The sequence below is a fragment of the Ixodes scapularis genome, unplaced genomic scaffold (assembly GCF_016920785.2).
Source record: "Ixodes scapularis isolate PalLabHiFi unplaced genomic scaffold, ASM1692078v2 PGA_scaffold1__304_contigs__length_218370807, whole genome shotgun sequence".
Classification (NCBI taxonomy): domain Eukaryota; kingdom Metazoa; phylum Arthropoda; class Arachnida; order Ixodida; family Ixodidae; genus Ixodes; species Ixodes scapularis.
Genome location: NW_024609846.1, coordinates 51737466 through 51757770, shown reverse-complemented (window position 1 = coordinate 51757770; position 20305 = coordinate 51737466). Strand labels below are relative to the sequence as shown.

General features: G+C 47.7%; 1 protein-coding gene across 1 annotated transcript in view; it reads left to right on the top strand.

Moving 5' to 3' along the window:
- The window catches only part of LOC8038593 (pre-mRNA-processing-splicing factor 8), an 83546-nt gene that overhangs the window by 26463 nt on the left and 36778 nt on the right, over window positions 1–20305 (top strand). Inside the window, exons 15-24 of the mRNA XM_040215801.2 lie at window positions 629–835; window positions 1622–1785; window positions 2333–2459; window positions 4212–4404; window positions 5733–5920; window positions 6566–6804; window positions 14362–14508; window positions 15080–15290; window positions 15605–15721; window positions 16402–16649. Coding sequence (XP_040071735.1) covers window positions 629–835; window positions 1622–1785; window positions 2333–2459; window positions 4212–4404; window positions 5733–5920; window positions 6566–6804; window positions 14362–14508; window positions 15080–15290; window positions 15605–15721; window positions 16402–16649 — 1841 coding nt within the window. The remainder of the gene's footprint in view (window positions 1–628; window positions 836–1621; window positions 1786–2332; window positions 2460–4211; window positions 4405–5732; window positions 5921–6565; window positions 6805–14361; window positions 14509–15079; window positions 15291–15604; window positions 15722–16401; window positions 16650–20305) is intronic.

Below are 20305 nucleotides of genomic sequence, written 5' to 3'. Positions count from 1 at the left end.
AGCTTTGGCACCCCGAATAATAAACAAACTAGCTTACCCGAACCAAACCACCAGGGCGAAGCCAGTTAAAAGTATGAGTCAGGTTATTTAGCGGTGGATTCAGGTGGCAGACGTGAACATCACATTTCTTCACTGATTTGTCTGCTGCAAAGCTAGGACTACAGTACCTAGGATGCCTCACTAGCAATGGGTGCTGTCTTGTTTCGAAAGTCATAGATGTCACATCAGCCTTGCGTCGCGATTGGTTGCTGCTTCGTAAAGCGGTCAGGAGGAATCGGTCTTAAGGCGGTTGGCAAAAGCATGCCCTAACCGCGCGATCCCAGCCGCTTTTCAGTTGAAAACATGCAAATCCACTTCCAGTGTGAACACGCCTGTGCATCGCCTTAGGTCGTAAATGGCACTGAAGCGCTATTGAACGGAAAGGATTCGGGGATGCTGCCCCAGCACATGCATGGTGCAGCTTAAGCTCAGAACACTGTCAAAGGCAACAATCTTGCTCATGAACAAAGAGAATAAAGAAGGCTTAGCTTCCCTTAAGTTTAATGTTACACGAATTGGCAAATACCCGAAGTCGAATGTCTTGTTTGTTGATCCCCTCCGCTTGCATTTGACAACGCCTTCTTGACAGGTGCCTGGGCTGCCCATCCCCATTGAGAACATGATCCTGCGCTACGTGAAGATGAAGGCAGACTGGTGGACCAACACAGCCCACTACAACCGGGAGCGTATCCGCAGGGGGGCCACGGTGGACAAGACGGTGTGCAAGAAGAACCTGGGGCGCCTCACCCGGCTCTATCTCAAGGCCGAGCAGGAGAGGCAGCACAACTACCTCAAGGTGGGCAGGGGAGGCAGGCAGGCACGGTGGTGGCAGTGGTCAGATTTGGGCATGGGGGCTTGACAGACTTCTACAAACTTGTAGGCAACATTTGACTCAAGTTAGTTGCATTCAACATGAAAAGGGGTACACTTTTAACCTTTACTTCATGCCGGTGGTATGCTATGTGCCAAGCAACTGAGAGAAAGGAGGAGGCAAGAGCGCTTTCGGACATCAGAACACAGCTCTAGTTCGAATGATAAGTAAGTAGACCTAAAGCTAGCTGCTGCCTTTGTATCCACTGCACATATCTGCCTTCGATAACACTTTGTCTCACATGCAGCCAATGCCCAACTGAAGGTGACAATCATGTCTGGAGATGGAGCTTCTTCCGAATTCTTGTCCTATTAACGACTATAGGTTTTTCCTTCACAGTGCATGTGGCTTGCATAGTGTGATTTCTTTGGCATGACAGGCCTGGGGTGCCCTTATGTATATGCATCTGTCTTGGAGTGGTGACATCAAACCATATTGAGTTGCAACGCTTTGTTTCATTTTTGCGCTGGAGTGCGTGAAAGTGTGTCCCCTGGCATGAGCTCTTGGCATTGACTGTGCTGCAGCACCAATTTATTTCCGGCTATTTCCGTGCATTTTCCTTGCAAGCTTGTCCACTCGGTATCGGGTGCTGCGAAGAATGGCATCACCCTAAAGGGGAGGACAGTGGGGCACCCTATGCAGCTCTTCCTTTTGCAATGTGTGTTGAACTTGTAAGTTCTATTGTTCAAGACGTGACGACTGTCTCTGCAGGACGGTCCGTACATCAGTGCGGAGGAGGCGGTGGCTATCTACACGACAACGGTGCACTGGCTGGAGAGCCGCCGGTTCTCCCCCATCCCGTTCCCACCGCTCTCCTACAAGCACGACACTAAGCTGCTCATCCTGGCACTGGAAAGGCTGAAGGAGGCCTACAGGTGAATGAGAGTCTCTCCTCTTGGGCACTGGCAACATCTTACCGGGGGGGTTGCTTTGTTTTTTTGCGGAATCGTTTTAGAGTGTTGTGTAGATAGTTGGTGTGCTGCTTTGTAAGGTTGTTGCTAGCAAAGCGCACATCTGCTATCCAGTGTTGCTGGTTATTGAGGGTGCACCGAAACACACAGAGTTTCTACTCGCTGCTGCCTTGCTATGCGGGATCCACCTTAGGTGGCCATCTTTTGGGATAACGCCCCGAGGGGCAGCCACAAGGCAACATTGCTGACGTTTCTGCAGCTTGGTGCTCACTTGCAATTGTTTATAGTTGTGTTAACTACTGTTTTAGCTACCTGATTGGGTCGCCAATCATTACAAATGACAGTAAGCAACTCTCCATCAAGTTTTATTTTTAGTTCCAACTGACAGTAGGAAACTTGGAACTCTGGGAACTTTTAGTTTCTCTGGTGCAAGCTGGATATGGTTGTGTGATGAGTGGCGGAGGCTGGAAGTGCCGTGTTTTTCTGACCCTCATCCTCTTTCGTTTGGCAGCGTGAAGAGCCGCCTGAACCAGTCCCAGCGAGAAGAACTGGGACTCATTGAGCAGGCATACGACAACCCCCATGAGGCGCTTTCTCGCATCAAGCGTCATCTGCTCACCCAGAGAGCCTTCAAAGAGGCAAGTGTCATTTGTTCCGTTTCGTACAACGCTCCATTACACAGATTACCTTCATGCAAAGCTCAAATGGCGGCATCTGTTCGAGGACCTGTTCATGGTGGTTTTGAGTATACCTTTCGCTAAATTACCCAAGCAGCGAAGAGAATGCTGGAAACACGGGCACATTCGCCGACCGATTTTTCGGACGCCGATAATTCGGGCTTGTTCTATATTTCAGACCTAAAGAAGGAACCGGTACCGACCTGATAGAAATACAGTCAAACCCACTTATAACGATTCCACATATAACGACCAGTTTTCAGAAAATATATGAATTCAAGGCCCTATCCATTAAAACTGTTCCAGATAAAACGACCGTTTTTCAAAGCATCATACTGTTACAACAAACACAAAGTCCGCTTTCAGAAGAAAAGAAAAAAAGCAGCTCCCGCGGGCGCGAAAAGAAAAAAAGAAAAGGTCAAAACAGTTACATTTTGGGTATGACGCTCCGGGAGACACTCAATGTCATTTCCAGGGCTGCGCAGCGGGGGAGAAAACAAAGCTACAAGAGCAAAAACGCCCTCCCAAGTCGCATAGTCTGCCAATTATGCGTGCTCGGGAAGGAGAAGAGGAGGAGAAGGAGGAAGTCAACTCTCACGCCATACTGCGTTCTCGTTCATTTTATGTTTGCTAGCTCTGTATTCAAACTCTATGCTTGGTATAAGGCGGCTCGCCCGATCACCATCATGACCGTTTGTTTATGTTTGCCATTTTGGTATTCGTATCATGCACATTCTCTCGCGTCCAAGGACTCGTATCTGTCGTTTTAAGATGAGAAAAGAAAAAAATCCACTAGGAGGCTTTATTTAAACAAAAGGGCGTCATGCTGGCGGGAAAAGATAACAACGGAGCAGCACTGCGTGGCCTCGGAATCCCAGCCACCAGACAAGCTCGCAAAGTGTTTGAAAGACGACCCTTGCAGAGGCAACGGCCGCACACACCTCCATGCGCAGGAAGCGTGGCACTTAAAATGCTTTAGACCAAAGCAAGTATTAATTACCTCTGTGGACAGCGAAAAGCCATCGTTGGACTAGTGCACAGCATTTATTTTTCTGTTGCCGTGCGTTTCATAAAATCTGTTCTATGAGGTATGTGGTCAGTCTTCATTATTTTACTTGCACGGTAGAATCGGCAGCAATTTACTTTTGGATTATCTGAAAGCTAAATCTGCTTGCGTGTTAGAATTGGGGGCGCATTAGAATCGTGCAAACAGTTTCTTTAAATAAAGAGCTGGCAGAATGAAACTACCAATATCAGCTTCATTATGCTTATTTACAATGTTTTAAAGGTAAGTCCAGATATAACGAACTAGTGATAAACTGTTGACTTTTTGCGGAACTATCGCATTTGTTATAAGTGGGTTTGACTGTAGTGCATATTCACAACGAATATTTCGGACAGCTTGAAGTCGTCCTCGAGGTCGTCCTAGACATCGTCCTGTAAGCTGTCCTTGAGGTTGTCCTAGACATGGTCCCTGAGGTCGTCCTAGGGGGGGGGGGGGGGGGGGAGGAGAGGAGAGGGGAGGGGAGGGGAGGGGAGGGGAGGGGAGAGGGGGGAGAGGGTAGGAAGGTTTTGGTTAGGGCTCTCGGGGTGGAGCGTATACCATAAGCGTGTGTACACTGAGCAGGAAATTCGGGGTGGGTATAAGTCACTGCTTGAGCCCCCTCTTTGCTTGCCCGTTGCCTGAACGGTGTGGCTGTCTTTGTCTTCCAGGTGGGCATAGAGTTCATGGACCTGTACAGCCACCTGATCCCAGTGTACGACGTGGAACCCCTGGAGAAGATCACGGACGCCTACCTGGATCAGTACCTGTGGTACGAGGCGGACAAGCGGCGCCTCTTCCCACCGTGGATCAAGCCAGCCGACTCCGAGCCCCCACCCCTGCTCGTGTACAAGTGGTGCCAAGGTGCGTGGATTCCGTCCCTTTCAACATTTTGGCGCAATAGAAAATATAGCAAACCAGAACAAAAAAAAAATCATGAGCCATTCTACTTTGCGAAGGTGGATGGCCAGCGAAGCTGTTTAGCACACGACACGGACGTTGCACAGAATTTAGCGCATGCTCCATCAAAGTTGTCCAATTTAGCAGCATGGTACTTGCGTCTTTTTGGCGCATTCTCCAGCCTGCGACATTTGTCCGTCGTCTTGTCTGGTTTGCCGCATGCGCTTGGCGTTTTGTGCACAATCTTCATCTTGCCTCAAGCCGCCACCGCTGTTACTCTTCGTAGGCCTGTTGCGTTTTGGGAGTTTGGACTATACGCGGCCTTTCCATTATGACGAGAGAAGTGAAATAGACCTATTGCTAAGTTACCCAAGCATCAAGGAGAATGCTGGGAATGGTTTTACACGCGCCGTACGTGCCGGCATTGCCGCAGTAACTGTCCCAAAGCAAAAGCCTAGAACAATTGGCATCTTGCACGTATGTTCGTCAACTCTTTATTTTGGTTATTTACTTTGAATCTTTTGTACGGGGAAGGCGTGCTTGTGTGGCACATGCGGGGGTGCGGGCATAAAGTTTTCGGTCACGCACACGAATCCACAGGACCCTAGCCATAAACAGCTTCATTGTAAAAAGATGCACTCCAGTATGCTCTGTTTCACCTTATGTTGTACCGCAGAGAAGGATTGAAGCGCGAGCTCATAGCGTTGGCAGCTGCTCTTAACGCACGAGAGCTTGTGCCGCCGAGATGTGCTCTAGAGCAAAGAGCTCGCACTTGCAGCCTTTCCTGCGGTACATCATAAGGTGGAACAGAGTATAGGGAGTATTCAGCGGATGAATGTGAAGGGAAGAGGGAACCATTGACACCGGGAATCTTGGTGACAATAGTTTCCTGTTCATAGAACAAGAAACTAGTGTCACCAAGATTCCTGGTGTTAATGGTTCCCCTTTCCTTTCATATTCATCCACTTACCTTATCACTGACTATAGATACTGACAATGTGAGAATGGCGAGCATCTCTTTCGAATGCCCTGCCCCCAGTACACACGTGTTGCCTTTTGTTGTGCTTTGGCTTTGCTTGCACGCTGGAGGCAGAGTAACTGAAAACTCCTCCCTGCTGTTCTTATCCTGTCAGTCACTGTAATCACAGAGCAGTTGCTATGGGAGAGGCAGACAGTATCATAGCACAGCTTGGTGCCCGGTAGTCCACTCTAAGCTCTCTGTTGGAAGTTTGCTTTGAAGGAAGTTTGTGCGTTAGTAAAATGACCAATGTTCTTTTTTTTCTGGATGGCAGGCATCAACAACCTGCAGGATGTGTGGGACACTTCGGAAGGGGAGTGCAACGTGATGCTCGAGTCCCGCTTTGAGAAGATGTACGAGAAGATCGATCTGACGCTGCTCAACCGACTGCTGCGTCTCATCGTGGACCACAACATTGCCGACTACATGACTGCCAAGAACAACGTCATCATCAACTACAAGGTGACATTGGGCACTCCGGGTCAATTTCGTGCGCATTAATACAATATAGTATTTTTTTTGTTTTAAGTTTGCAACTTTGGGGGAGACCAGTATGCCTGGTTGGAGTCTGTGTTAGAGTTGAAGTAGAGGCACAAATGTAAAGTCATTGTGACAGACTTTAATGGTTGAGAAAAGTGCTAACATGCAGCAGCATATGACTGCAAGAATGGAGCAAAATGTGGAGAGGCCGAGGTTTGTGCCGACACGGTATCGATAGCTGGTATTACAACTGTGCATAACCAGTGTTCCACCAGCTCCCATGGCAGGTACATTATGCAAAAAAGGACCTGTGCGGCGCATGGCCAAGTTTCATTGTTAAACATTTATTGACTTCACCGTAGAAGTTTACGCAGCATCGACTTGCCCATGCCTAGAAATCTGTTGCCGTATTTCGCTATTGTAGACGGTCTGTTAGGCTCTGGTCACTGATGGGAAGAGAAGAAGGGTGTGGTGTCCTTTGCATACCTAGTCTCCAACAAACTCTCGTTGCCTTTCACCGTGCCCCAAATGCGCCCTCGGCTTGTCGACGACTATAGACGTTGCGAGTCTTCTAGCTTGTGGTGGCCACGGTGGACTAACTGTGTCCGTCTCTCTTTTCCCGTGCAGGACATGAACCACACCAACTCTTATGGCATCATCCGGGGCCTGCAGTTCTCGTCGTTCATAGTGCAGTACTATGGCCTGGTGCTGGACCTGCTGGGGCTGGGCCTGCAGCGGGCCTCCGAGATGGCGGGGCCCCCCCAGATGCCCAACGACTTCCTGTCCTTCCAGGACGTGGCCACCGAGACCGCCCACCCTGTGCGCCTCTACTCGCGCTACATCGACCGCATACATGTCTTCTTCAGGTCTTTGCCTCCTCCTCTTCCCACCTTCTTCTTTTACAGCACAGCTGTTAAGGGATAGTTTCCCGAGTATTGTGTCTGCGGACAAAAAAAATGTCGACACAAAACTCGACATCTACCGCCATCTATGAGCGACGGAGGCAACCAGACAACCGGCTTACCGTTTGTCTGGTTGCTGCCGTCGCTTATAGATAGTGGCAACCTTTCCACTCTGGTTTTCACCACAGTGGAAAGGCTGAATTTCTCTAGGCGTCGTCCTTCAGGTTGTCTGGGAAGTTGTCCCTGGGGTCATTTCTAAAGTCATCCTTGAGGTCGTCCTAGACATCGTCCTGGAAGTTGTCCTTGAGGTTGTCCTAGACATGGTCCCCGAGGTCGTCCTAGGCGTCGTCCTCGATGTTGTCCTAGAAGTCGTCCTCGAGGTAGTCTTAGACATCGTAAAGATAACAGCTTCGTTGGTCTTCCATCTTCACGTGAGGTGAAAAAGCTCTACTTTTTTTTTTTTTTTTGCTTCATTTTTGGTTGGGGTATAGTTATGCGTGAGGAGTTACATCGGATGGGGACAGGCTGGGGAATTTCGTCGACCGTTGAGCTTAGCCTCCAGAGGTGCCAACACCCTCGACACAAGGTTGTGTGAACCACACACTGCTTATTCTCCCAAACAAAATTTTTGTTTGTGTTTACCGTATTTACTCGCACAATGAACGCACTCGCGTAATGAACGCACCCCCAAGTCGGCTCTCAAAATTTCGACTTTTTTTTTTCACTCGCGTAATAAACGCACCCCCAACTCGGACGTCAAAATTTTGACCGCCTCCCCCCACGCGCGCGAAATGAACGCACTTTTCTATCCTGGTGCAGCGAGGTCGCGAATGAATGGGCAGCGTGGGTGAACACAACGCCTTGCAAAAGGCGTTAAAAAAATTCGCAAAGATCCAATGGAAGCAAGAAAAAAAAAACATGGAGAGTTGCTTTTTTTTGCACAGCGCAGGTCTGGACTTTGGGTTCGCGCGCCACCGCGCGCAAGGAGGTAAGAAAGCGAAGCGGAGAAGCGCTCTAAGCGAGCAAAACAGCTTGCGAAAGGCGGCAAAAAAAAAAAAAAAACAACCCACGGAACTGAGAAGCAAACAAAAGAAAAAGAGGAGCTTTTTTTTTTCTCTTTTTGCACAGCGCAGTTTGGTTACGGGGGGTTCGTGCGTCGCGCGCCGCCCGCAAGGAGATAAGAAAGATAAGCGGAGAGCCCTCGCCTAAGCAAACAAAACAGCTTGCGAAAGGCGGCGAAAAAAAAAATACCCAAGGAACTAAGAAAAAAACAAAACAAAGAGGAGTTTTTTTTTTTTTTCTTTTTTCACAGCTTAGTTTGGTTACGGGGTCCGGGCGCCGCGCGCAAAGAGATAAGAAGTTACTTCGATTTTTCAGGATAAAAGCTAGGTTCGTTATGCGAGTGAGTAAATACGGACTACGGAGGCAAAAATTTTACTTGGCGTAATGAACGCCCCCCTCAACTTTGCATCGATTTTTCGGAAAAAAAAGTGCGTTCATTCTGCGAGTAAATACGGTATATGCCATAAGGTCGGTCCGCCTTTGAGGTGCAGCAACATTGGTTTACGTCGTAGACGAGAAATTTAGTCGGTGCAGTGTGACTACTAGCCTGGGGGCTTTCACGTGTGTCGTGCAGTAGTGGTACACAACCGCACGCCAGTACAATGTGCACCCAGATTGAAACAGCCAAGGGAGGGATTGAACCCAGGATATCTGGGTTCCGTAGGCTCCACGTGCTCCGAGCTGCGATGCACTAATACGCTCAGCCACAGATCCCCTCACTTATACCCTTCCCGACTCTAACATGGCCACACTCCCTTCGTCTCCCCTTGATCCGCTTCGAGAGCTGCAGCGCTCTTGTGTCTTTCCTGGGAACTCCGGAAGCGAGCGCTTGGATGCTGTCTGGGTACGCTACCCAGTAATTCGGGAGTCCTTGCGTGGCTTCAAGTGTTGCTCTCATCAATCACTCGTTATGGGTGTCGTAAAACTTGTACACCTGTGTCCTTCTCAAAACTTGCGCTTTTGTTAACTCTCCAGTGTGCAGGTGGAAACTTCTACTAGCCAGAAAAAAAAAAAAAAAAAAATTTTCTGCAAAAAGTTGATTTTGAAAATTTACCAACATCTGGAGAGCATTCCCAGAAAGTTTCGTTAGTTTACACTGCATAGTTATTTCTTTATAAATTATTTCCTGTCCACCGAAGCTAAAGAAAAGGTAGGGTTTGGAGCACTTCCACTTTTTGGTATAAATTCCATTTTAATCGATCTGTCGCTTGGTAATGGCAATACGTGGAAGGTTCGTTCTTCACTTCTCCTGACTGAAATTTAACGAGGAATGCGGCTATGGAAATTTTTTGTCACTTTACGGATGTATTTTATAAAAAAATGTTGACATTTTGTCGAAGATACAGACGACCAAAAAGTTTACCAATTTTGCAGAAGAGAAAATTTATAGAAGTAAACGACTTTTTAAAAAAGCTTTTCATGGCCGCACCCCCTCGGCGTTTTGCTACATATCTAGCGAATGAAAATCGTGAATATTGTGATAGTTTTCCGACAATAGATTAAAGGAGCTGTGCAACGATTTTGACATTAAAAGAATTGGCATCTTCTATTTTTGATATTGTTCACCTTGTCACAAAGGACAGAAAACACACCTCCTTCCTTGAAATGTTGAGATTCCGCCGCGTAATCGCGAGGCAAAGATTAGAATATTCCCCGACCTGCAGTTGCAAGCGGCAGCCGTGAGAAACACGCGGCATGACATCAATGGGGGGGGGCGTCTTGTAGAAAGATAACAAGTTTGCCGAATACCTGCTCGATAAAAGGTAGCTTTTCTATAAATCTTGTCGTTCCAACATAAATATAAATGCGTCAAAAACCTGGTATCATCGACAAAGCTTTTATTATACGGAGTTTTAGTGGCGCCATCTATCCTAGGTCTACAAAACCGTCGGCTCTATCTGCTATTGCGAACAGCCGCCAGAAGCCGGAGGGGGACAGGGCCGGACGGGTATGGCCAGACCCGGATGAGACTTTCCTTCTTTCACCATATTGTTTGCGCTTTGCCGGCCAGCACGTGGTCATGCGGTCGCGAGCGGATGAGTTCTCACTGCTCACGGATGGCTCTAGAGAGAGACCTTCACCGGAACCCCGCGCCGCCTCCATTGACGCCACAGTGCACGTGACTCGGAAGATGGTGAAGGAGTTGAGAGGCGCCAAAAACCTCAATCTTTGTCCATTTTTAAAACAAAAACTAGGACATGCAGGCAAAGGTGGTTTTTGTTCTTTGCTTCAGAAAGGTCGAGGCACCAACTTCCAGACTATTTAAGCAAAGCACTGAAACTGTTGCACAACTCATTTAACTAAACAATGTAGGCGTGTTGCTGATAGAAGCTGCTCTAATTTCCTTCCAATTATTTGACAAATTTAAAATTTTGTTATGTGCCCTCTAGCATGACCACCAGCCTACCCTCTAACTTTCGTTAACTTTAAGTCGAGGGTTCAAAAGTTGATGCTCTCAGGAAGTGTGCCCCCTAAGCAGAAGTTTCTCACAGACTCACAGAATGCTTTGTTGCCTTTGCTGCTAGTCCTTGTTTGTTTGCGTGTATTTTTAGATGACAGAATTTCAAACGTCGGGGCAGTTCACCAACAAACAGTTCTTGGCGAGGAAATCGAACTGTAGGGGATGCTCTTTACAGTCTGTTTTCCCCAAAGCTCGGTGTTTATCCAACGCAAGGCCTGAGGACTCGATCCTTTACGTAATGTAGAAAGTGTCGACAATAAATGGAGCGACGTTGATGGGACGACCTTCTCTCTTAAATCTAAGCTCTCTATACCGGCGAAAGACAAGCTTGAGTGCAAACTCGGTGCTGTGCGCGCTTCTTTGTTTGCTTCGTGTTCCGTGTCTGCATTGCTGGTCGGTGTGGTTGCTCTTGCGCGAAAGTCTGACTTCGCTGAATCACTGATTCTGCGAATCATCGCCACATAACAATGGAGAGCCCTGGCACTGCTGGCACCTCAACAGGGAAGATTTCATTTCATTTCATTTATTATACTCTCAGGGCCCGAAGGCATTACAGAGAGGAGTGGAATTATATACATCAATATAAGGTGAACAATAAAAACAAAACGCAAAATATAAACAAAACACAAGGTACAGAATCGCTATGGAACATTGTTAAGAACATCAGTTATGGCGGTTTTAAAATCAGCAGCGCCAGTAAGTGAGACTACGGATGCGGGAAGGCGGTTCCAGTCGACGGAGGTCAGAGGTAGGAAGGAGGCATAAAAGGTGGAAGTGATGCAGTAGGGGGTTCCTACTTTTAGTGGATGATCGGTGTGCGGCGATATGTATGATGGTTCTGAAAGTAATGAGGCTCGAAGTGCTGGGTTAGAGTGATAAATTTTGTGAAATAAGCAGAGGCAAGCTATTTTTCTACGTAAAGAGAGGTTGGACAAATGTAGAGACGCTTTCATGGAGGTGACGCTGGCTGTACGGTGATAGTTAGGAAGTATAAAACGTGCGGAGCGATTTTGAATGGATTCAATGGATGATGCTAGGGATATGCCAGGGTTCCAGATAGAGCTTGCATACTCGAGTTTGGTGCGCACTAAAGTTTTATATAGGAGAAGTTTAAGTGAAACCGGAGCAAGGGAAAAGTTTCTTCTGAGATAGCCTAATAAGCGATTAGCATTTTTAGTGATATATTCGACATGGATGTTCCAGTAGAGATCGTTAGTTATATGAACAACGAGATATTTATAGGTTGACACAGAAAGCAAGGTGAAGTTATTAATACAGTAGGAGGGACAAGTGTTATTTTGACGGTACACACTCATAGATTTACATTTAAAGGTGTTAAGTTCCATAAGCCAATTATCGCACCAGCGGGTGACGTCAATAATATTTGTCTGAAGAGCAGATATGTCAGACTCGTTAATGATTTCCTTATAAATTACACAGTCATCAGCGAATAGACGAATAGAAGAGGATACATGCGTGGGAAGATCGTTAATATATATAAGAAATAGAAGTGGACCTAATATGGAACCGGACTTGACAGGTGAGGTTGAAGAATTAGTTCCGTTAGCGTGAACAAATTGGTAACGGTCTGATAGAAATGATTCTATCCAAGCAATTATACAGTCGAACCTCGATATAACGAACTTCAATGTAACGAAATCCTCGATTTAACGAAGTATTTTATTTTTCATAATTTCTTGCCCATAGACCCCATGTATTTTTAGTCCCTATATAACGAAGTCTATTTTGCTGCTATTTCAATATAACGAAGTGCCATTGCCATAGAAGGCACTAAATAAATCAACTCTAAAAAACAACTTCGCAAAAAAATTGTGGTTAAAAAAAAATTATGCGCAAACGCGAGCGCTTGATAGGTTACTTCACGGGGACAGGCCTTCCAACGTTCCTAGGCTGCCCGAGGATGCGGCGCCGGTAGCGCCGGCGAGGCATGCGGCAAAGCGGATTCCGCGAGGCTGGCCAGAAAATGCCGAGCAAAGAGTTAACACGACATAACAGCATCACCACTGACATTCACTGATCATCATAGTCCACTGTACCGCGGGTAGCGCGGGAGCCAACTTCGGCGGGGGAGCGACGTGATGGCGCGACCGCGCGACCGCACGGGCAGTGCCATCTAGGAAAAGACCGATTATCGTCTTGCGAGCGTGATGTAAAGCAAAGGCGCAAGCACACTGTGGGCGCAAGGCGGCAAGTAAACTGTGCGGTCAAGAGTGCTGTGTAGGTTGGAAACATTGGCACCGCCTAAACTAAAGAGCTTTATTTTTTAACCGGGCGGTTCACTTACGTGTTTGCTGACATAAGGAAACGTAAAGTTCTTTCTTTGGATGAGAAAGCAAACGTTTTGGACGCCATCCTGAAGAAACTGCCGAGATCACGAGCACTCGGGAAGTGCTCGACGCAATGGACGTACTGAGGAGGTACACGGCGTCGCATGGGCAGCAAGATGCCGTGCAAGCGCTCTGGGCGCTCGAACGCCGTATGACGCCGCCGACGCCGCTGCTACTGTCGGACAAGGCGCAAGCAAAGCTCGCGGACTACTTTGCCGCTAAATAAATGTCATTTTCGGTGAGTTTTCATACCCGTAAAATGTTTCGGAATTTTTTTATTTTTTTTTCGCATGCTAAAGCCAAATTTCGATTTAGCGAAATTTCAATGTAACGAAGTAAATTGCGAATTTTACCGACTTCGTTACATCGAGGTTCAACTGTATTAAGATCTATGTTAAGTTTACGGAGTTTATGAAGAAGCAGCGTGTGAGGAGCCTTGTCGAAAGCTTTCGAGAAATCAAGAAATATGCAGTCAGTCCTGGAACCCCAATCAAGTGTTACGTGAAGGTCATGAGTAAAGGTTAGGAGTTGAGTTTCACATGAATAAAACCTTCGAAATCCATGTTGCACCAAGTTAAAATACGAATTTGAGTCTAGAAAATTGAAATCGTTAGTGTAAATGATGTGCTCAAGGATTTTACAAGGAATGCTCGTTAAAGAAATGGGACGAAAGTTTAGAGGGTTATCCTTATCGCCACCTTTGTGGAGAGGGATCACCTTCCCCACCTTCCAATCTTTAGGCAATTCTCCTCGTTCGAGTGATTGCGAAAATAATTTAGATAAGATAACGTATGAGTATGTATTAGTGTTTTTCAAAAACTTCGCATTAATATTATCAATGCCTGCGGTCGTATTGGTTTTAAGGTTTTCAATAATGTTAGATACACCTTCACAGTTTACAATAACAGGAAACATGGTCAAAAAATCATTTCTAAATATAGGACAATCTGAGGCTACCGTGCATGAAAAAGATCCAACAAACACATCATTCAACAAAAAAAAAAAACACTTCACTTGGCACCTCCTCTCCATGGGTGTCCCTAAGCACTATGCCAGTACTAGAAGGAGGGTTTATAACTTTCCAAAATTGACGCGGATTGTTAAGCAACATTGACGGCAGCGTATTGTTAAAGTAATGTAATTTTGCCTCTTCGACTGCTTTCTTGTATACAATAGCTGCGACATGGTAGGCCTCCCAGCGTTGCACATTGTCCGATAGCTTTGCAGGTAATCTCCTTGAAACAAAAGCATGCCATCCTCGACGAATCGCGCACAAACACTGAAAATGCCGTCAACCGCCAATGTCCTCCGTGGTGGCCATCGCACCTGTCAACATGATCTAGCAGGGAGCGCATCCAGGGAAGCCTCGACCGCTTTTTGCAGGCACGATAAAATGAAGTGGATATAGTAAAGTGATTTCCTATACCCTTTGACTTTGTTATAACTGGTCTCGACTGTAATTCTAAAGTTAGCCACTTGGGGTGCAGTGGTTAAATATCCTTCCCAATAGTGGCTTATCGCAGCACCTATCTTTGTGGTTTCTGGGGTGAATGGAATGTTTGTGGGTGGTTGAGGCACGTCGACAAGCTTCGTCATTGTCACTCATTTTTGAAAATGCTTCATCGTGGCTGATCTTGTACCACCCACCAGATTCACGGCTGAGGAGGCTAGAGACCTGATCCAACGCTACCTGACGGAGCATCCGGACCCCAACAATGAGAACATTGTGGGCTACAACAACAAGAAGTGCTGGCCCAGGGACGCCCGCATGCGGCTTATGAAGCACGACGTCAACCTGTGAGTGTTCCGCCGTGTCTTGGCTTCGACTCCAGACTGCCATAATAGCCACAATCTTGCCTCTAATAGTAGTGTGCCTACTGGAGGCCATGACAGGGGATGGATAGTATGAAAGTAATTCATCCCCTGTCATTGGAATATCGGTGAGTTTATAGGTTTTGATGTAATGACGGTGTAATGACAGTTTCGCTCTCATAAATATGAGTATGTTTAGTAACTGATGAGGAGTCTTGCTAGGGCCAAGAATTCTACACTGCATTTGATCTTGCGATGGACTGCAGCAGACACTACAAGCCATGCAAGCCAACCTAGCGCTGTAAACACATTGCGCGATTATGCACCTTGCACGTCGCTGCTCCCTCTCGAAGTTCATGTGACATTTGCACATTGTTGGACTGGTTCTGGCGGCTCACAGCGTCCACCACAATCCACCATAAGATGAATTGGAGTGCAGACAAATCCTTGAATGGCGTTATGTGGGAGTTCCGAAAGAGCTATATGTGTTTGGGTACCCTGAACAATCCTAACCTCCTCACAGGCACGTGTGTAAAGAGGTGTGGCGTTGTTGCAGGGGGCGTGCGGTGTTCTGGGACATCAAGAACCGACTGCCCCGCTCCGTGACGACGGTGCAATGGGAGAGCAGCTTTGTGTCGGTGTACAGCAAGGACAACCCCAACTTGCTCTTCAACATGGGGGGCTTTGAGTGCCGCATCTTGCCCAAGTGCCGCATGACCCACGAAGAGTTCAGCCACAAGGATGGCGTCTGGAACCTGCAGAACGAGGTGAAGGGCCTTGCTATCAATGTGCAGCCACGGTCAGCCAGATTCTTAGTTTTTGCACACTTTTCTGATTATTTCATTGTTCTATTACAATTCTTAGTTGTCTCAACAAGTTGAGGACGTATTGCTAGATAGAATGAATAAAACGGGGTATGAGGACTGATATTTACACTTGTATTAAGTGTAGATGTTTGTTTTGATTTGCATGTTTTATTCTTGGTTTGTCTATCCTGGGCATTTTTTTTTTTAGTAGTTGTTGTGGAAATGCTTGTGAAATTAATGTTCACTTAACTGAGGTTTCTGCGATGTTTGTGCAGGTGACCAAAGAGAGGACTGCCCAGTGTTTCCTCAGGGTGGACGACGAGTCCATGCAGAGGTTCCACAACCGGGTCAGGCAGATCCTCATGGCCTCTGGCTCAACCACCTTCACCAAGGTGAGCAGCGGGAGACGTCTGCTGGGTCTTGAGCCCAGTTTGGGCATTAGTAGTCTGCCCTGTTGTCTTCTTGGAAGTTGCCATCACAAAGGAAACGTCTCCAGGAAATCAATTTGAGTGTAACCAGATTCTGTTGCAGATGGTTTTGACTCTTTGCACCTTTGCAGATAGTTTTGGCCTTGTCTTCGTGCCATTTGAAGTGGCACGTGGCAGAGATTCAAGATTGAAGATCAGTTTATGTCGGCGGGCAAGATGGGAAAACCTACAATTGTCGGGGAGTTTCACTCGAAAGGATTAAATTGGTTCGGGAAACTTTGTGGCCACGGATTATTTTTTCCCAATCTTCACTCAGCGCACGTGCTCGAAGATCCTGGTCTCTGCTGTTTGAATGGAGAACACCTGCAATCATTTGACCGGGTGTTGTTTGAATATCACTGGGTGCCACAAGTGTAAAACAGAATCTCGCATCAAAATCATTATTACAGTTACTGGTGTTAACACGTTTGCTTGTCTAGAGTGGTTGGGTCGTTTTCATGGAACGGTTGTAAGAGCACCTAGAACCTGAGAGAGCTTGGAAATGTGAATGTGGTAGGCACCTTGTTTGCATCAATCCATTAAAATGAGGAAGGATATTGCCCGGCGTCCAAGTGCTAACCAGTCCCTCCCCTCCCTCGGTGCAGATTGTGAACAAGTGGAACACTGCCCTGATCGGGCTGATGACATACTTCCGCGAAGCGGTGGTGAACACCCAGGAGCTGCTGGACCTGCTGGTGAAGTGTGAGAACAAGATCCAGACCCGGATCAAGATTGGCCTCAACTCCAAGATGCCCAGTCGCTTCCCGCCCGTGGTCTTCTACACCCCCAAGGAGCTGGGAGGCCTGGGCATGCTGTCCATGGGACACGTGCTCATCCCACAGTCGGACCTCAGGTCGGTTGATGTGCACCTTTGTCTGAAGTTCCCAAACTTTCCCAATCTCGACAAACCCCATCTACCTTGGACGGCAACGGAGGAACCCTTTCGAGTCTTGGCACTAGTGCGGTACAGCAGTGCAGAAGCCTACCGACCTTGTAAACAATGATGTACATGCTAGAAAGTGTTGTGGCTCATAGTTGCTCATCAGTGGATGGCTCGGGTTCGCTAAAAGGGCGCTTAAGGCGAGACGCGGGTCTTAAAATGGTAAAAAATCGCGAAATTTGGGGTTTTTCAAAAATCACATGTTTGGATAGAATATAGTCTGAAGTACCTGCCTGCGAAGTTTCAATGTCCTATTCGACGTCTAAGTATAAAAAAAACGATAAATACGATGCCTCCGCGACGCTCAAATCGCGAATCCAACGCAAAAAAATAGTCGAACTGCGCGCCCGCGTCGCTTCACGACCGATCGTCGGATCGCGGCCATCTTGGTCTTGTTGGGGAGCTGGTTCTCTTCCCTACGTCCTCATCCCACTCACTATCGCGACAACCTTGGAGAGCGTCCGCATTCCGCGGGTTTTCACGACCGGAATAACGATTGCTCATTGGCCCGCGCGCGTACGTCACGGGTACGTCGTGCCGCGCGCGCCTGTCATAGGCCAAGACGCGCCCCTTTCCACTTTTGCTACTTTCCTCCTCTTGGCGCGCGCGCGCCTCCAGCAGCGCAAGGAGAGCGTGGAGAAGCGTCGTCTGCTTCGTTTTGGCCTGTCGCTTTGTTCGTTCCGCGGCTGAGTGCACGTTGTTTCGAAATCGTTTACGTTCGCGCGTTCGCGTCGGACATCGTTGGTTTCTCGCTACGAAGTTGCGGGAGTTTTATTTCGAGCGATCGAGATGCCGGGGGACTCTCGATTGAAAGAGAGTCGGGGGACTCTCGATTGAAAGAGAGTACGCGGCGGACGTTCGGGAGGAAGACGCGACGTGCGTGGAACAAGCGGAAGACATCACCTGCAAGTGCGCCGCTACGATCTGCGCCACTGCCGAACGCATTGGATCTGCCGGGACCATCGGCTAGCCTTCCCGTTGACGATGCTGCGGCCTCAAGCTCTGGTCCGGATGGCTCAAGTTTTGCCGGCACCACTCGCGTCGACTCTACCTACTACTCTACGGCCGAGCAAGCGCAGCGCGCCGAGCGATCGGAGCAAAGCAAGCGCGTTTTATCGGAGAAGTCGGCGACCCAGCGGAAGTTCGATCTGCTTGAAGTCAACGGATCATGCCAAACAAGCGATGCCGGGACCCAGTTTGTCATCGTCGACATGAAAGTCCTCAACGACCTCTTCGCGCACGCGAGGTGTGGAAGCTGCGGTGTGGGATCTCTCACGCTCAGCAAGGCCGCGGACAAGGAGTACGGCTTGGCCGTCAAGCTTGTGCTCGTCTGCAGCACTTGCGACTTCCAGAAGAACCAGTTCTCCTCTCCCAGGGTTGCTGGAACAGCAAAGATCACTTCCTTTGAAGTGAACATGAGGGCCATGAAGGGGATCCAATCCATTGGCAAAGGAGTGACAGCCTTGGCAGACTTCTGTGCCTCCATGAACATTTCTCATCGGGGCCTGCACCACAAGACGTACCAGGGACACCTGAAAACGCTTGTGCGGGCATGTGAGAATGCAGCAACCGACAGTGAAGCCGCCAGTGTTGCTGTCGTCAAGGGGCTCTACACAGGCTTTATGAACCCCATTGGCAACATCGATGTCATCTTCGACGGATCATGGATGACCCGAGGACGCAGCTCCCACATTGGTGTAGGCTGCATTGTGGAGTTGTACTCTGGCCTCGTCATCGACCATGTTGTGTACTCCAACTTCTGCCTTGGATGTGCCTTGGGACCGGAGCCCGAGGACGATGGCTACAGCGACTGGTGCGCAACCCACGACTGCCAGAGGAACATTGACTGCAATGCTGGCCGTATGGAGGTGGAGGCTGCGCTCACAATGTTCCAGAGGTCTCTGACCAAGCATGGTCTCCGCTACACCACCGTCCTTTCGGATGGGGACAGCCGGACATTCCATGCCTTGTCTGAAGCGAAGGTTTACGGCTTTATCAAGATAGAGAAGAAGGACTGCGTGAACCACGTCCACAAGCGGATGGGAGCTGCCTTGCGCAACGTTGTTGAGAAGAAGAAGGCACAAGGCGAGTCACTTGGTGGGAGAGGAAAGCTGACACAGGAAAAGATCAAGAAGATCACTAACTATTACGGCTATGCTCTCAGGAGCAACAGCCATGACGTTCCAGGGATGAAGAGGGCGGTGGAAGCCACACTCCTGCACATGACCTCCACAGACGGCGCTCCAGACCGCAGCAAGTGCCCCGAGGGAGCGGAGTCCTGGTGCAAGTACAACAGGGCCTTGGCAAACAGTGAGCCTCCGCCGCCGCACAAGAATCCTCTTCCGGATTGTGTTCGGGCTGCACTGGAGCCAGTGTTTGAAAGGCTCAGCAATGAAGACCTGTTGGCACGGTGTAGTGAGGGAAAGACGCAGAATGCCAGTGAGAGCCTGCATTCGGTGATCTGGACGCAGACTTCAAAGAATGCGAATGCCTCCCTGGACAGCGTGAAGAGGGCTGCGGCTGAAGCTGTTGCTGTCTACAACCAGGGAAGGAGAGCGACCAACGAGTCCATTGCTGCAGGCCTGGGCTACGCCACCGGTGACTGCCTTGTCCGCCGAAGCATCGAAAAGGACAGTCTCCGTTTACGTAAAGCAAACGCGGTGCACCAGAGCAGCAGTAGCGTGAAGGAAAGGTTCTCCAAGCGACACCAGGCAGGAGCATCACGAGATTACAGCCCAGGACAGCTGTAATGGCTTTTTCCAGTGCCATGTGGAACAAAGGCCCTTTTCAGGGCCAAACAAAATTACGTTTGGAGCTTGAAACTCTTGCTCGCCTCTCCCGTTGTCCAAAGTTGTCGGCTCATCACTTTAGAAGCAATTTTTAGCCTATATCAGTAATTCTTCACCATTTTTGCAATCTTCTCAAAAACAAATTATTGCAATTTTTAAAATTATTTGTTCAGAATGCACTACACTACATCTTGATAACTATTATTGCATAAGGGTTTTCACATAATTTATTGTAGTCAGCGTCGAAACAGGAAAATGTGATTTTTATCAACATTTCACACATTCTTTACTTCTTTCATATTTTTTTCCTAATGTTCCCATAAATGGATTACATCATCTTTTATGTCAAGTTGTTCATGAAGACTTACACTACACCTTGGTGGCAATTATTATTTATCATTGTTCACACAATTTTCTATGTTCAATGTCAAAACTTTAACTTTGATTTTCTCATCTTCATGTTTTTTGTCAACGTGCTTAGCCTTACGGGGGTTTTCATGAGGTTTTTATCATAGCATTTTGAAACTTTTTATACCGTTTTATTCAGAAATGACTGGACTATGGAGTAAAGCTATTTTTTTGCAGTTTATAATGACAACGAAAATTTTATGATAAATAATGCGACCTCATTAGTGTCATAATTAGCATAATTAGTACATTTTTGTATTATAATGTAATTTTGTGAAAATATAAATAGCTTTATAATGCATGGCAGACCTTTAGCTATGCATCTACATCAATAAAAAAAAAATATTTTTGTTCGAAATGGCCTTAACGACC